This window comes from Macaca fascicularis, chromosome 16, assembly GCF_037993035.2.
Source record: "Macaca fascicularis isolate 582-1 chromosome 16, T2T-MFA8v1.1".
NCBI lineage: Eukaryota > Metazoa > Chordata > Mammalia > Primates > Cercopithecidae > Macaca > Macaca fascicularis.
Window position 1 is genome coordinate 8,885,103 of NC_088390.1, and position 15,007 is coordinate 8,900,109.

The 15,007-nt window shown below is 43.2% G+C and overlaps 1 protein-coding gene across 9 annotated transcripts in view; it reads right to left on the minus strand.

The window, feature by feature from the left end:
- Positions 1–15,007, minus strand: part of PIK3R6 (phosphoinositide-3-kinase regulatory subunit 6) — a 67,639-nt gene that overhangs the window by 9,523 nt on the left and 43,109 nt on the right. For all 9 annotated transcript variants that reach the window (XM_074018569.1, XM_045375335.3, XM_074018574.1 and 6 more), the window contains 5 exons: positions 12,272–12,382; positions 11,881–11,971; positions 11,472–11,542; positions 10,733–10,823; positions 8,119–8,234 (listed from right to left, as the gene is read on the minus strand). In XM_074018569.1, the coding sequence (XP_073874670.1) occupies positions 8,119–8,234; positions 10,733–10,823; positions 11,472–11,542; positions 11,881–11,971; positions 12,272–12,382 (480 nt within the window). The remainder of the gene's footprint in view (positions 1–8,118; positions 8,235–10,732; positions 10,824–11,471; positions 11,543–11,880; positions 11,972–12,271; positions 12,383–15,007) is intronic.

The following is a 15,007-nucleotide window of genomic DNA, read 5'->3' on the forward strand; positions in this document are numbered from 1 at the left end:
TTAACCTCACCCAAGTCACCTCTTAAATGCATTGCTGCTTAGAAGTTTCTTCTGCCAGATACCATAAATCATATCTCTCAAGTTCAAAGTTCCACAAAAATGCTACCAGTTTGCTAAAACATAACAGGAGTCACCTTTCCTCCAGTTCCCAAAAAGTTCCTCATTTCCATCTGAGATCACCTTAGCCTTGACTTTATTGTCCATATCGCTATCAACATTTTGGGCAAAACCATTCAACAAGTCTCTAGGGAAGTGCCAAACTTTCCCATTTTCCTATCTTCTTCTGAGCCCTCCAAACTGTTCCAACCTTTGCCTGTTACCCAGTTCCAAAGTTGCTTCCACATTTTTGGGTATCTTTTCAGCAGCACCCCACTCTACTGGTACCAATTTACTGTGTTAATCCATTTCATGCTGATGATAAAGACATACCTGAGACTGGGAAATTTACTAAAGAAAGAGGTTTAGTGGACTTACAGTTCCACATGGCTGGGGAGGCCTCACAATCATGGCAGAAGGCAAGAAGGAGCAAGTCACATCTTACATGGATGGCAGCAGGCAAAAAGAGAGCTTGTGCAGGGAAACTCCTTCTTATACAACCATCAGATCTTGTGAGACTTACTCACTATCACAAGAACAGCACAGGAAAGACCTGATCCCATGATTCAATTACCTCCAACTGGGTCCCTCTCACAACATGTGGGAATTCAAGATGAGATTTGGGTATGGACACAGCCAAACCACATCAGACACCAATAGAATAATAGAGGGAGACTTTAGTACTCCACTGATAGCACTAGACAAATTATCAAGGCAGAAAATCAACAAAGAAACTCTGGACTTAAATTGGACTGTAGACCAAATGGACCTAACAGACATTTACAGAACAATCTACTCTACAACTGCAGAACGTAATTCTTCTCATCTGCACATGGAACAGTCTCAAAAATTGGCCATATGCTAGACCACGAGGTGAGTCTCGGTAAAGTTTTTAAAAACCTGAAATCATATCAAGTACCTTCTCAGACCAAGTGGAGTAAAACTAGAAATCAACACCAAGAGGAACCCTCAAAACTACTTAAATACATGGGAACTAAATAATTTGCTCCTGAATGATTGTTGCATCAATGATAAAATTAAGGCAGAAATAAAAAAATTTTTGAAATGAATGAAAATAGAGACACAATATACCGAAACCTCAAGGAATACATCAAAAGCAGTGCTAACAGGGAAGTTTATAGTGTTAAATACCTATATTAAAAAGATGGATCTCAAATCAATAACCTAATGTTGCTTCTCAAGGAACTAGAAAAACAAGAACAAACCACACCCTAAGCTAGCAGAAGAAAATAACTAACAAAGATCAGAGCAGAACTAAATGGAATTGGGACAAAAAAATACCACGGATCAATGTAATGAAAAATTGGTTCTTTGAAATGATAAACAAAATTGATAGACCACTAACTAGGTTAACCAAGAAAAAAAGAGAGAAGAATGAAATAAGCACAATCAGAAATGAGAAAGGTATCATTACAATTAATACAAAAGAAATGCAAAAGATCATCAGAGACCTATGAGCATCTCTATGCACAAAACAGGAAAATCTAGAGGAAATGGATAAATTCCATTTATCTAGGACGTACAACTTCCCAAGATCGAACCAAGAAGAAGTAGAATCTTGAACACACCAATAATGAGTAATGAAATTGAATTACTAATAAAAAAATCTCTCAACTAAAAAAAAAACCCCAGGAGCAGATGGGTTCACAGTGGAATTCTACCAGACATACAAGGAAGAACTGATACTAATCTTACTGACACTGTTCAAAAAACACTGAGAAGAAGGGAATCCTCCCTAACTCATTCTACGAAGCCAGGGTCACTCTGATACCAAAGCTAGGCAAGAACACAACAAAAAAAGAAAACTATAGACCAATATCCCTGATGAGCATAGATGCAAAAATCCTCAACAAAATACTAGCAAACCAAATTCAACAGTGAATCAAAAAGATATGCACTGCAATCAAGTGGGTTTTACTCCAACAATGCAAGGTTGGTTCAACATACACAAATCGATAAATGTGATTCACCACATAAACAGAATTAAAAACAAAAATCATATGATTGTATTAATAAATTCAGAAAAAGCATTTCATAAAATCCAGCATCTCTTCATGATAAAAGCCCTTACCAAAGTGGGAATAGAAGGAACATATTTCAAAATAATAAAAGCCATATATGACAAACTGACAGTCAACATCACACTGAGTGAGGGAAAATTAAAAGCATTACCTCTAAGAACTAGAATAAGACAAGGATGCCCACTGTCACTACTCCTATTCAACATGACAGAAGTCCTAGTTAGAGCAATCAGACAAGAGAAAGAAATAAAAGGCATCCAAATTGGAAAAGAGAAAGTGAAATTATCCCCGATCCAGATTGACAGGCATAATAAGCAGGCTTATCCACCCCTCATGCCTGGCCCCCTTTACTTGCTGAGGCAGGAGCCCAAAGGACTCATTTCTGGAAAAATAAAACTGTCCTAGCAAAGAGACTTGCAAATACTGACATCTGGGTTCCCCCCACAGAAAGGACCATGGCCTTCTGACTGCCCACTGAGAAGCCCACCATTGACCCAGGTTTTTAGTGCCCCCTCTTTAGTTAAGAGAGAGACCTTTTTTTTTTTTTTTTTTTTTTTTTTTTTTGAGACAGAGTCTCACCCTGTTGCCCAGGCTGGAGTATAATGGCACGATCTTGGCTCACTGCAACCTCCGCCTCCCAGGTTCAAACGATTCTCCTGCCTCAGCCTCCCAAGTGGCTGGGATTACAGGCACCCACCACCACGCCCAGATAATTTTTGTATTTTTAGTAGAGGTGGGGTTTCATCATGTTGGCCAGGCTGGTCTCGATCTCCTAACCTCGTGATCCGCTCTCCTCAACCTCCAAAAGTGCTGGGATTACAGGCGTGAGCCACCGTGCCCAGCCAAGAGACCATATTAAGAGAGACAACAAATAACGAGAAAACAAGAAAGAATTCTTAAATAGCCTAAATTTTCAAAAAATGAATTTGAAGAAAACTCCCCCAATATTGAAGAAATGACAAAGAAGGACAATGGGAGAAAGAAGATGAGAAAATTAGAGCATTAATTTAGAAGGTCAAACATCCTACTATTCATAGTTCCAGAAAGAGAAAGCAAAGAAATAAAGGGAAGGAAACTATTTTAAAGATTGTATTAGAAAATATCTGAGAACTGAAAGATATGAGTCTCCAGATTGAGAATGTCCATCAAAGGTCCAAAATGATGAATGAAAAAAAGATGCCACCAAGGTATATTCCTGTGACATTCAGACTCTTCACTGAAACTAAGTATTTAAGGCTTCCAAAGAGAGAGAGAGAAAAGAAACAGTCTCATACAAAGACTAGGCATAAGAAGGCATCATATTATACAACAGCAGCATCAAAAACTAGAAGAAAGTTCACCTTCAAAGAAATCCAGATAGAATTGACAAAATCAAAACCACAGCAGGAACATCCACAAACCTCTCTGTTTTGGCCAGATGAAGTAGACAAAAAATATTTTAAATTTGTAGATTACAGTAATATAATGTGTTTGATTTAATAACTAAACTTCATACTTTATATATTCTATAGATAGAAAACAAACATGTAGTTTTAGTTGCCATTGGATATCAAAAAGTTGATCATTCACTCCTGTAATCCCAGCACTTTGGGAGGCCAAGGCGGGCGGATCACGAGGCCAAGAGATCGAGACTATCCTGGCCAACATGGTGAAACCCTGTCTCTACTAAAAATACAAAAATTTGCTGGGCGTGGTGGCACACGCCTGTAGTCCCAGCTACTTGGGAGGCTGAGGCAGGAGAATCACTTGAACCCGGGAGGCAGAGGCTGCAGTGAGCCGAGATCTCACCACTGCACTCCAGCCTGGCAACAGAGTGAGACTCAGTCTCAAAAAAAAAAAAAAAAAAAAAAAAAAAAGTTGATCATGTACCAGGCAACAAAAAAAATGTCAGTACATTCCAAAGAAGTTGAAATTGTATAAGTCAGATGCTTTGGCTGTCCTAGGAGCATTTGCTAATAATCTCAGGAATCAAAGGGCTTGGGTTTAAATAGTCACGTGGGGATGGGAGGCAATGGTGTGGAGTTACATGAAGCAGGGACTCTTGAAGGCTACACTCTCAGTGAAAGACTAGAAAGCAAAATAAAGCAAAAGACACAAACGGACGAAAAAACAAACACAGAAATAGGGAAAACCACAGAAAAAAAGCCCATCTGCTTTGGCTTGTACGATGAGTGAGGAAGGCAAGTCTTTCCTGGAGATTCTTAGCTACGAGCCCGTCCGGATGTGAATCTGGGGTACACATGTACACTATCTTCGTGGTCTGGCAATTTCTCAGCCAAAACTGAACTCAGAATATGATTCTGAGCTGATAACATCTCCGAGGCAGTTGGCAAAAACAAATTCAGAATTTCTCTAGAAGGACAATTTTTCCACCCAGTTTTCCCACAGATAAAGCCCTAAGAAATATGAACTCATAATTGAAAAACAAGGAATTAAGCTACTGTGGGGAGGGGGTCAGTGAACCCAATAAACAGAAGGATTAGACTCCCAGTAATTATAGATAATGGAATTACACAAATCAGATTATAAAATAAAGATGTTTAGAATGAGTGAAGAAACAAAAGAATAAAACCACAAGGAAGGAACAGCATACTACTATTAAACAGGTCTGCCATTTTCATTGATTCTAAAACATGTTTTAACAGCTCTAAAATCAGGGAGTATTTTGTAACCAATGTGATAAGAGAGCATTGTCCATAGTTTAGGAAGCATTGTTTGTTTCTTAGTAGTATGTAAAATTGTGGTATGCCTTAAATTCAAGGAGATGGGGTCTTTAGACATATATCATGTTTAATTATATCAGAGTCAGAAACCATTAAAGGAAAATGGTAGATTTTGTTATGTCAAAATATAAAGCTATTTTAGGTTAAAAAAAGCATCAAAAGACAAACTGGGAAAAGTATTTCCAAAATTTATGACAAAGAAGGGGTTAATGTCCTCACACTATAAAATAGGATATTAGTATGAGATGAGAATATGAATAGGAAATATATGAATGAAGAAATAGAAATACAAGAAAGTATTCAGTTTTACTAATTGGTCATAAAGGAAACAAAATAATGAAAAGTTTGATCATCAAATTTGTGAAGATAAAAAAAATCAATCAATATGCGAATTGTACTGCAAAATTGGCACTCAAACACTACAATCAGATTGGAAGGAACTTGGTATTGACTTTCTAGAGGGCAATTTGGCAAAATATATAAAAAGGATGCCACCTGACTGGATGATTTCACTTCTAGGCATTCTTCTAAAAAGACATAACCATGATTTTTAGCACATATTTACCCCTAAGGAAATTGCTCACATGCTCGTAATGGGGAAAAATGAGAACTTACTTAAACGTCGTCTTAGAATTTATTATTAGAATTATTAGAATTATATAGGTATATGGAACCATCATATAATAAATACTGACATATACTTAATGACGCAAAACATATTTAATGACCAAAGCAAGGTCCCATCAAGACCTATTTACGAGGCTTTAGTACATTTTTGAGTAAAAAACATCAAGGTACAGACCAGTATGTAGTGTAGCTATCAATTAATCATCTTAAAATAGCTAGAAAAAAAGACTTGGGTGTTTACACCTGAAAATGTTAATATTCATCCTCTCCAGGGATTGCGACTACTGGTGAATGTACTTCTTGTGCTTTTTTATATTTTCCAAAATAAATAATGAAACTTTTGTTTATAGGTAAAAACATTATCTTGGCCAGGCACAGTGGCTCACACCTGTAATCCCAACACTTTGGGAGGCTGAAGTGGGTGGATCACGAGGTCAGGAGTTTGAGACCACCCTGGCCAACATGGTGAAACCCCGTCTCTACTAAAAATACAAAAATCAGCTGGGCATGGAAGCGCATGCCTGTAATCCCAGCTACTCAGGAGGCTGAGGCGGAAGAATCACTTGAACCAGGGAGTCAGAGGTTGTGGTGAGCCAAGATCGCGCCATTGCACTCCAGCCTGGTAACAGAGTGAGACTCTGTCTCAAAAAACAAACAAACAAACAAAACACAAAAAAACAAAAACATTATCTTAAAGGATAAAGAAATATAAGGGCTAAAAAGTGACCACTGGTTTTGGCAACATGGAGGTGACTTTGCCACAGTGGGACGCATGTAAACAGGTGGTCGTGGGTAGAAGAGTTATTGATAAGGGGCTGGAAACTCTTCTAGAAGTACCTTTCAAGGAGCTTGACTGAGAAGGGAAGGAAAGAGATGCAGTGGGTAGCTAGAGAGGTAGTTGGGTCATGGCAGAGTTTTTTTTTTTTTTTTTTGGCCTTTTTTTTTTTTTTTCTTTTAAGATGGAAAAGACCTGAGTGTATGTAGGCTAAGCGGAAGGAGCAGTGGAGAGGAAGAGGTCAAAGCTGGGGAGAGAGAACTGCAAACAGATAGAGAAGAGCCTGGAGGGGGTGGGTAAGGAAAGGGCTACATGATCCCAAGGATCCAGGTGAGGGGGAAGTCATGAGTTTGCTGTGGATCTAATCAGTGAGGATGCAGGGGTTATTCCAGAAGCACTTGGCCACCTGGGTATACAGACTGAGTAAGTGGCTTGACCTAAATCGGAATGTCAGCCTGCTGGGTGGTGCACGGGAGTGAGGACATCAGTGAGAACACGGTTCACGCGCAGTGATGGGGCACCAAAGCCAAGCTGAGCGGGAAAGTGAAGTCCAGAGAGGCCATTGGGTAGAAAGGAAATGAATAGTCTTATGTCTGTATCAGTAAGTATCGGCCAGGCGTGGCGGCTCATGCCTGTAATCCCAGCACTTTGCCAAGGCAGGTGGATTGCCTGAGGTCAGGAGTTTGAGACCATCCTGGCCACCATGGTGAAACCCTGTCTCTACTAAAAATACAAAAATTAGCAGGGCATGATGGCGCATGATGGTGCACACCTGTAGTCCCAGCTACTCCAGAGGCTGAGGCAGGAGAATTGCTTGAACCTGGGAGGTGGAGGTTGCAGTGAGCCAAGATGGCACCACTGGACTCCAGCCTGGGCGACAGACTGAGACTCCGTCTCAAGAAAAAAAAAAAAAAAAAAAGTATCGATATGCACAAAGGCAAAAGGGCAAAGGGCAAGGGGATTGAGAGAGCTGGTTTGACCTGGTCAAAGGTTGGGCTGTTGTTTAGGAGTCTGGCTGTGGTGTGGCGCCTGGGATGACAGGACGTAGGTGCATTTTGCAGTCATCTGGGTATGTCTTAGGTCCTCAAATGGTCAGCAGTTGGAGGGCAGGGCTTTGACTCTTAAAGTGCTTTCCTTATACCAGTGGGCACTCTGCACTTCAGACAGACTGACTGCAAAGCAGATTCCTTCTAACAGGAAGACCCATTCCAATAGCAACGGCTCAGAAAGGCTGGGAAGTCAGTTCCCTTCTCTAAATACCCTCCCCTCTGCACTCGCAGCCACCTGTCTCCCTTTCCCAGTCTACTCTGAGCTCCCGGCCACCTGTCTCCCTTTCCCAGTCTACTCTGAGCTCCCAGCTGGCTGTCTCCCTTTCCCAGTCTACTCTGAGCCCCCAGCCACCTGTCTCCCTTTCCCAGTCTACTCTGAGCTCCCGGCCACCTGTCTCCCTTTCCCAGTCTACTCTGAGCTCCCAGCCACCTGTCTCCCTTTCCCAGTCTACTCTGAGCTCCCAGCCACCTCTCCCTATCCCAGTCTACTCCGAGCCCCCAGCCACCTGTCTCCCTTTCCCAGTCTACTCTGAGCTCCCAGCCACCTCTCCCTTTCCCAGTCTACTCCGAGCCCCCAGCCACCTGTCTCCCTTTCCCAGTCTACTCTGAGCTCCCAGCCACTTCTCCCTTTCCCAGTCTACTCCGAGCCCCCAGCCACCTCTCCCTTTCCCAGTCTACTCTGAGCTCCCAGCCACCTGTCTCCCTTTCCCAGTCTACTCTGAGCTCCCAGTAACCTGTCTCCCTTTCCCAGTCTACTCTGAGCCCCCGGCCAGCTGTCTCCCTTTCCCAGTCTACTCAGTACTTACAGAGAAGGACTTTCCCGCCAAGTTGGAGGACTTGACAACCTCTGTCACGCTGACATTCAGACACGAGTGGTCTGTGACAGGAGCAGCAGGCAGGGGGCAATGGCGAGACCCTGAAACTGAATGAGATTGGTGGGGCTGTAAATGGACCTCCAGGGAAGTAGGGGAGTTTGAGATTCTAGGTCTCAAGATCTCCATGAACCCATCTTCACACCCCCAGCCCTCTCACTCCTCCTTGGGCCCCCACTTCCTGAATCTGCTTGGTCCCAGCCAAGTTACGGTTCCTTCTCAATCATCCTTCTTCCTTCCCCGGTGAATCCGCAAGTTTCTATATCCTCAGGTCAGCGGCCATCACCAACCCAAATCCACACCCCCACCCTTTCATTATGTCCTCCTGCAACCCTTTTTAAAAGGAATAAAGTTCTAGAAGTTCTCTTGAACTTCCTGCAGCTCTTGGGCATGCAACAAATGAAAGAAGCACCTGCCCAGGGATATTGTGCAGGACAGAGGCTCCAAGTGGGTGAGGAGGGCAGTAGTGCCAACAGTTAGAGTGTTTCTTTTACTTCCTTTTTTTATTACAGTTTTTTTTGTATATATATATACACACACACACACACACATGTGTATATATACACACATATATGTACATATATATACACACACATATACATATATACACACATATACATGTGTATATATACACATATATATTATATACATATATTTTGAGACAATCTCCCTCTGTTGCCTAGGCTGGAGTGCAGTGGCATGATCTCGGTCACTGCAACCTCTGCCTCCTAGGTTCAAACGATTCTCCTGCCTCAGCCTCCCATGTAGCTGGGATTACAGGCGAGCACCATCACACGCAGCTAACTTTTTTTGTGTGTGTATTTTTAGTAGAGATGGGGTTGCTTAATAGTGTATAATGTGTCAAAAATCATTACTGTGTGCCTGCTGGTAGGCTTCATCCCTCCCTGCCGACTAAAGAGGGTTTGTAGAAGTCTGCTCCACCGAGGGTGGCATCATCAGACTGGTACTGATAGGGTCTAGAGTAGGGCTGGGAGTGGGGACAGTCTGTGAGAGAAATGGAAGGAATACAGTTTGAACAATAAGGGCTAACATGTATAGTTTACTGTATGCACACAAATTAGTAGCTACTTATTATCTCCATTTTAGAAAAAAAAAACAGGTAGAAAGGACACAAGTCACACATCCAAGGTCACACAGATAGTCAGTGGCAAAGCTGGGGTGTGAGCCCTACCCATCTGGCTCTGGCCCCGCGCCCTTGACAACCTGCTCCTGAGCACCTCTAGGTTAAGAGCTACTGCCACGAGTACGCGTCTCCTTCATGGTGTTAAAGAGTTGCAGGGAAAGAGTGTCCTGCTGTGATGGAGTTTCGTATGTCATCATCCACGAATTCAACTTGCCTGGAAGCAATTTCATTAGGAAGTGATATAATTTCTTGAGTTTCTTCTTTGTGCCAGATGCTAAGGAAATTGTGACACTAGGATACCCACACATGAACACAAATGCATTATTGTCAGAAATCAGAAAGGTGTCATCATTGGAGTGCTAGCAAAGCCACAGTGGATTTCAGAGACGGAGTAAATACTCATGGTTGGAGAGGAGAGGAGGGATCAGAGTTGGCTTCCCCGTAAGCATTCCAGCCTGGCTCATGTGTATTTTCATTCCGTTTTTCTTCTGGAATATTCCAAATGTGTTCACTCATTTTTAAAACAAATTTTTTAGTGTAAAGTAGCATTTCCTTTATTCTCCAAATATTGATCAAGTATCTACTATATGCCAGGACATATCACGGACAAATGGAAAAGATGGCAAACCAGATATAATTCTGCCTGGGTGAATTTTCTTGTTTGCTCCAAAACGGTCTTCTACAAGCATCACTGGATAAACATCCCCTAAGTCTAGTCTGTTGAGAGTTGGCAATTCTAGGGGAGGTAGCGGTAAGGAACATAGGCTCTTGCATGAGAATACCTAGGTTTGAATTCCAGTTCTGATTCTTCCTCGCAGACGTGATGTTGGGTGCGTTATTCTCTTTCCTTCGGTTTCCTCTCTAGTAAAAAGTTGCTAATACTAATAATATCTATTTCCTGGGGTTCACATGTTTCACTGCCTGGCCTCTGGTGCATGTTTGCAATGTTAGTAATCCATATTGCCATCCTTTGCATTATTCTAGGAGACCAGGGAGCTCACAATATGAGCTAATTTTTATAATTTACTATATGCACATAAATTGGCATCTGCTATTGTCTCCATTTTTTTTTTTTGGAATGACATTCAAAGTCCAAAATTTTCACACAAAAGACAACTAGCCCTGCAGGCCCAGTTCTGTGGCAGGAGGCCAACTGTAACCCCTCCCTGTAGTCCTCCACCTTCCAGCTATGTCTCACCAGGCTGCTGAGGCTCAAGCCGGCGACCAGTGCTAGAGTCTGGGGGACCCCACAGCAAGCAGCTTGAAGGCAGTCACCAAGCCCTGGACCTGGCTCCAGTTCCGTGACTGGGAGGGCTCCCCCTTCTCCTGCCACTCTGCCCTCTCCCCAGCATTGCCCTTCTCATCTCTTGTCTCTTTCTTTGCTCTGCATTCCCCGTTCCTCACCTTCTGTATCGCTGGCTGGAATGGCCTTCAGGACCACCCCAGTGGCCCGCAGGGAAACAGTGACCTCTTGGGGCCGGTGGCTGAGCAAGGCCTGGGGAGGGGGATCAAGGAACAGGTGGAGGTCCTCAGGACATACCCTTTCCCCACGCATCCCCACATCCACAGTCTTGCCTCTCTCCCCTGTTTTCCACCCCTGCCATGAGCGTCTTTTTTTTTTTTTTCTTTTGAGCTGGGGGTCTCACTATGTTGCCCAGGCTGGTCTTGAACTCCTGGGCTCAGGTGATCCTCCTGCCTCAGCCTCCCAAAAGGCTGGGATTACAGGCATGAGCCACTGTGCCAGACCCTGTTTTGTCTATGTCACTACGGTCCCATAAGGGCTAGCAGATAAAGGTTTACAGCACTCCCAGCCCTAGAAGTATGTTCAGCCTTCCAGACCCCAAAGAATAAATTTCCAGTGAAATCAGTTCAAGCATCTGGCCAGCTAGCGAGGAAGATATTTTTTAACAAGGAGTCAGGCCCCTTGTTCTTTAAATCAGATCACCTCCTAGGTCTACATGTAAGGCCAACTTAACCCACTCATCCCTGCAAAACTCCCTGAAGGCTAGGAACTCTGCAGGCAGCTTCAAGAAAAGAGGTAGAAGCTTCCTTTGGCTCTGTCTGCTTCCCTGCTTGTCCTCGAGGCCCGCTCTCTCCAGCTGTACCTCTTGGCCACCTACTGACCACGCCCATGCACGCTGACCTTCTGGTAGCACAGGGAGAGCTCCGCCCCTGGGCCCTCGGCCACGCCTCTCCTCCTGGGTGAAAAGCCATCTGTGGGGAGATGAGAAGAGGCTTGGGGTGGAGGTTCCCAGCCCTCTCGCCCTGACTTCCCCACCTCTCTGAGGGCAGGAGCTGACCTGCTGGGTTTACCCATCCCTCCATCTCCCTGGATGGAAAGGCGACACCTCAGGGGGCCAGGCTGCCTTTCAGTCTTTCGGGGGTTGGAGGGGATCAAGGGCAGCCTTGGCATTCGGTAGAGGTAGGGAACAGAGCAGGGACGAACACTGAGGGTGTGGGGGTGCAGGCATCATCAGGTGAGAGGGGAGAGGATGAGAGTCTGGAGAAGCTGAGTCAGGATGACCTTTGGGAAAAGGGAGGCAGATGCTTACCTTTGGGGAATTTAGAATCTTGGATCTTCACCTTCAGCTCAATGAGGAAGATGTCCTCGGTAGGGTCTTGGCTCAGGTCACTGAAGAAGATCTGGAGAGAGGAAGGGAGGGTGGCATTTCCTGGTGTGATTTCCAAATCACTCTATCCCTGATTTCCAGGGATCCAGGGCCATGGAGAACCCTTCCACATAAAGAAGACCTACTTCTTGGATTTGAGGTCTTGAAATTAATAACGATCTGATTCATTTAGAGATGAAGGAGGTAACGTTAATAACCAAGAGAGTCTGGGTGTGTTCCTGATTTGTGGCCTGATAACCAGTGCTTCCCCTGAGCCTGGGTATTTAATCTGTGGGGTCCTGGGATCCCTTGGAGCCTTCAGTGGGATGATTACCTTGACTGTGTAGATCTGGAAATAGATGGGTTGGGTGCCCATGCGGATGTAGTAGGTGATGACGTCTAGGATGAAGGGGTCCACAGTCTGGGATGAGTCCAGGGAAGGAGGCTGTGAGGGAGACAGGGAATGTGTTCACCATCTCCCCCAAGGCCACTGTGGGAGATGCCATTTTATTCAGAGAGAAACTCCAAGCCCCTACATCTCTGGGATGCACTAACCCGGTGCATCCTTCAACACATTCCAAACCTTTCCTACCACTGAATTTCCACTCCCAATCAAAATATTCCTGTCCAGAGCCCTGCCTCCCTAGGGAATCTAATTTCAGTTCTACAGAGACTACTGAGCACTGCTATGTGTGAGGCACTGTGCTAAGTGACTGGGGGAGACAAGATGCTAGAGAGTGAAGCTAATGAGAGAGCCAGGACTGGGTTCTAGGCTTGGATGGGCTACTTGCCATTGGCCAGGCAGGTGTGGACAAGTTATTCAAACTCGTTGAAGCCTGAATGTCCTTCTAGAGAAAGTGAGAGGTTGAACCAGATGATCTGATGTCTCTTTCAGCTCTGGTGGTCCCTGCATCTATTAATAAACTAATTGGCTGGGCACGGTGGCTCACGCCTGTAATCCCAACACTTTGGGAGGCTGAGGCGAGAGGGTCACCTGAGGTCGGGAGTTCGAGACCAGCCTAACCAACATGGAGAAACCTCATCTCTACCAAAAATACAAAATTAGCCAGGCGTGGTGGCGCATGCCTGTAATCCCAGCTACTTGGGAGGCTAAGGCAGGAGAATTGCTTGAACCCAGGAGGCGGAGGTTGTGGTGAGCCAAGATTGTGCCATCGCACTCCAGCCTGGGCAACAAGAGTGAAACCCCATCTTAAAATAAAATAAAATAATTCAGGTTTGCGTGTCATTGGGAATGGACTACGCATCTTGTCTTCTAGTCCTTCCCTGGTCCCATATGATGATACAGCATAGTGACTGGGTTTTCAGAACATCTACATGGAATGTGATAGTGTCAGGGCTAGAAGGAAGCTCAGAGTTGATCTCATCCAACTCATATCCGGTCCTATAAGAGCTCTTCTGACTCTCACATCTGGCGTACTGAAATATTGTTCCTTTCAAAAGGGTCACACTGAGGAGCTATGAACGTATTCTAATAATGCTGTCATTGCTCACAATGTTTCTGGTCTCTTCATATGGCAATTGCTTTTGGAGTAAGCATAGGGCCTTTCAAATTGTTAAATACAAGGAGAAAGGGAAAACCAAAATCTTACAGTGTCCTGGCAGAGAAAAATAGCTACCAGCAAAGGAGAACCAATGGGGCCTGCATCAAATGTTTCCACTGTAATATCCTCCAAGTTTCAAGGAAAAAGTATTTTAATACCCAGCTAAATGGTCTCTGTGTATATGCAAAGATGTTTTCCGATAAGGTGTAATCCAGAAAATGTGCATCCCTAAATCTCCTTATTTGAATAAAATATGTAAGAAGACACCCTCATCAATCAAATGATAAAGCAAAATGGAGAGCTCAGTAAAGTGGCAAGTTAAAAAACAGACATGTAAAAGTGGTAAATTAATGTTACATTTTTTTACTGCAGTTTTTAAAACTAAAATAAATATGTATAAATCAATAGCTTCCTTTTAGCTTCAGGCACTACCCATATAATGGGATAAAGATAGCATTTGCAATAGTAAGAAACACTATCACACACGAGTAATAAATTTAGTGAGAATTGGACAGAAGCTGTATGATGCAAACTTTACACTTATACCGAGGGATATATAAGGACACTTTGACAAATGAAGAGCTATACCATGCTCCTAGAGAGAAAAACTCAATATGCTAAAGATTCTAATTCTCCCCAAATTTCAATTGAAATCCAATAGGATTAAAAATAATAACAAAAACAAAACTTGGAATTCTAAAGTTTATCAGGAAGATAAATAAATAGGCATATTCTGAAAAGTTTTGAAAAAGAAGAATAATGGGGTAGGCAGGCTTCTATAGTCAGATATTAAAATATCAAAAGGCTAATTTGTACAGAAATGAATAAATCAATGAGAGAGTACGTAGGTACTAAATACTTACAAGCACATGTAAGGATCACGTACTACATACAAGCACATGTAAGTATCATGTACTAAATACAGGCACATGTAAGTATTTAGCAAATGATAAAAGTGGCATTTCAAATTGCTGCGGCAAGATGGTTTATGCAAAATAGCTTTAGGACAACTTGCTCAACATTTGGAAAAAATAAAATGACATACTTCACACTAAACACTAAAATTAATTGCAGATAGGCAATTAATTAAATGTAAAAATCGAGACATGGAAAGTGTTAGAGTAAATTATCAGTGAACATTTATTTAAGCTTTTGAAAGCATGACTCCAAAGGCAGAAACTGTAAAGAATAAAAGTGGTATGTCTGACGACATCCAAGTATTAAACTTCTGCAAGTCAAAAAGTGGATAGGCAAGTTACAACCATGGGAAAAAAATTCGCAACATATGTGACGACAAAAAGGGTAGAATTGTCTTACTATATAAAAGCCCTTTCGAATCAGTAAAAGATGAGTTCCCTCTCCACTGCCAGCCACGGTTGGGATATGGCAGCTGGGTTTGTGGTTAGGAGAGGGTGCTCTGGAGTCAAGCTGCCTGGTTCCAAGTGGCACTCCACCACTCACTTTGTGACTTCAGGCAAGATACTTACTCTCTTTGTGCCTCAGTTGTT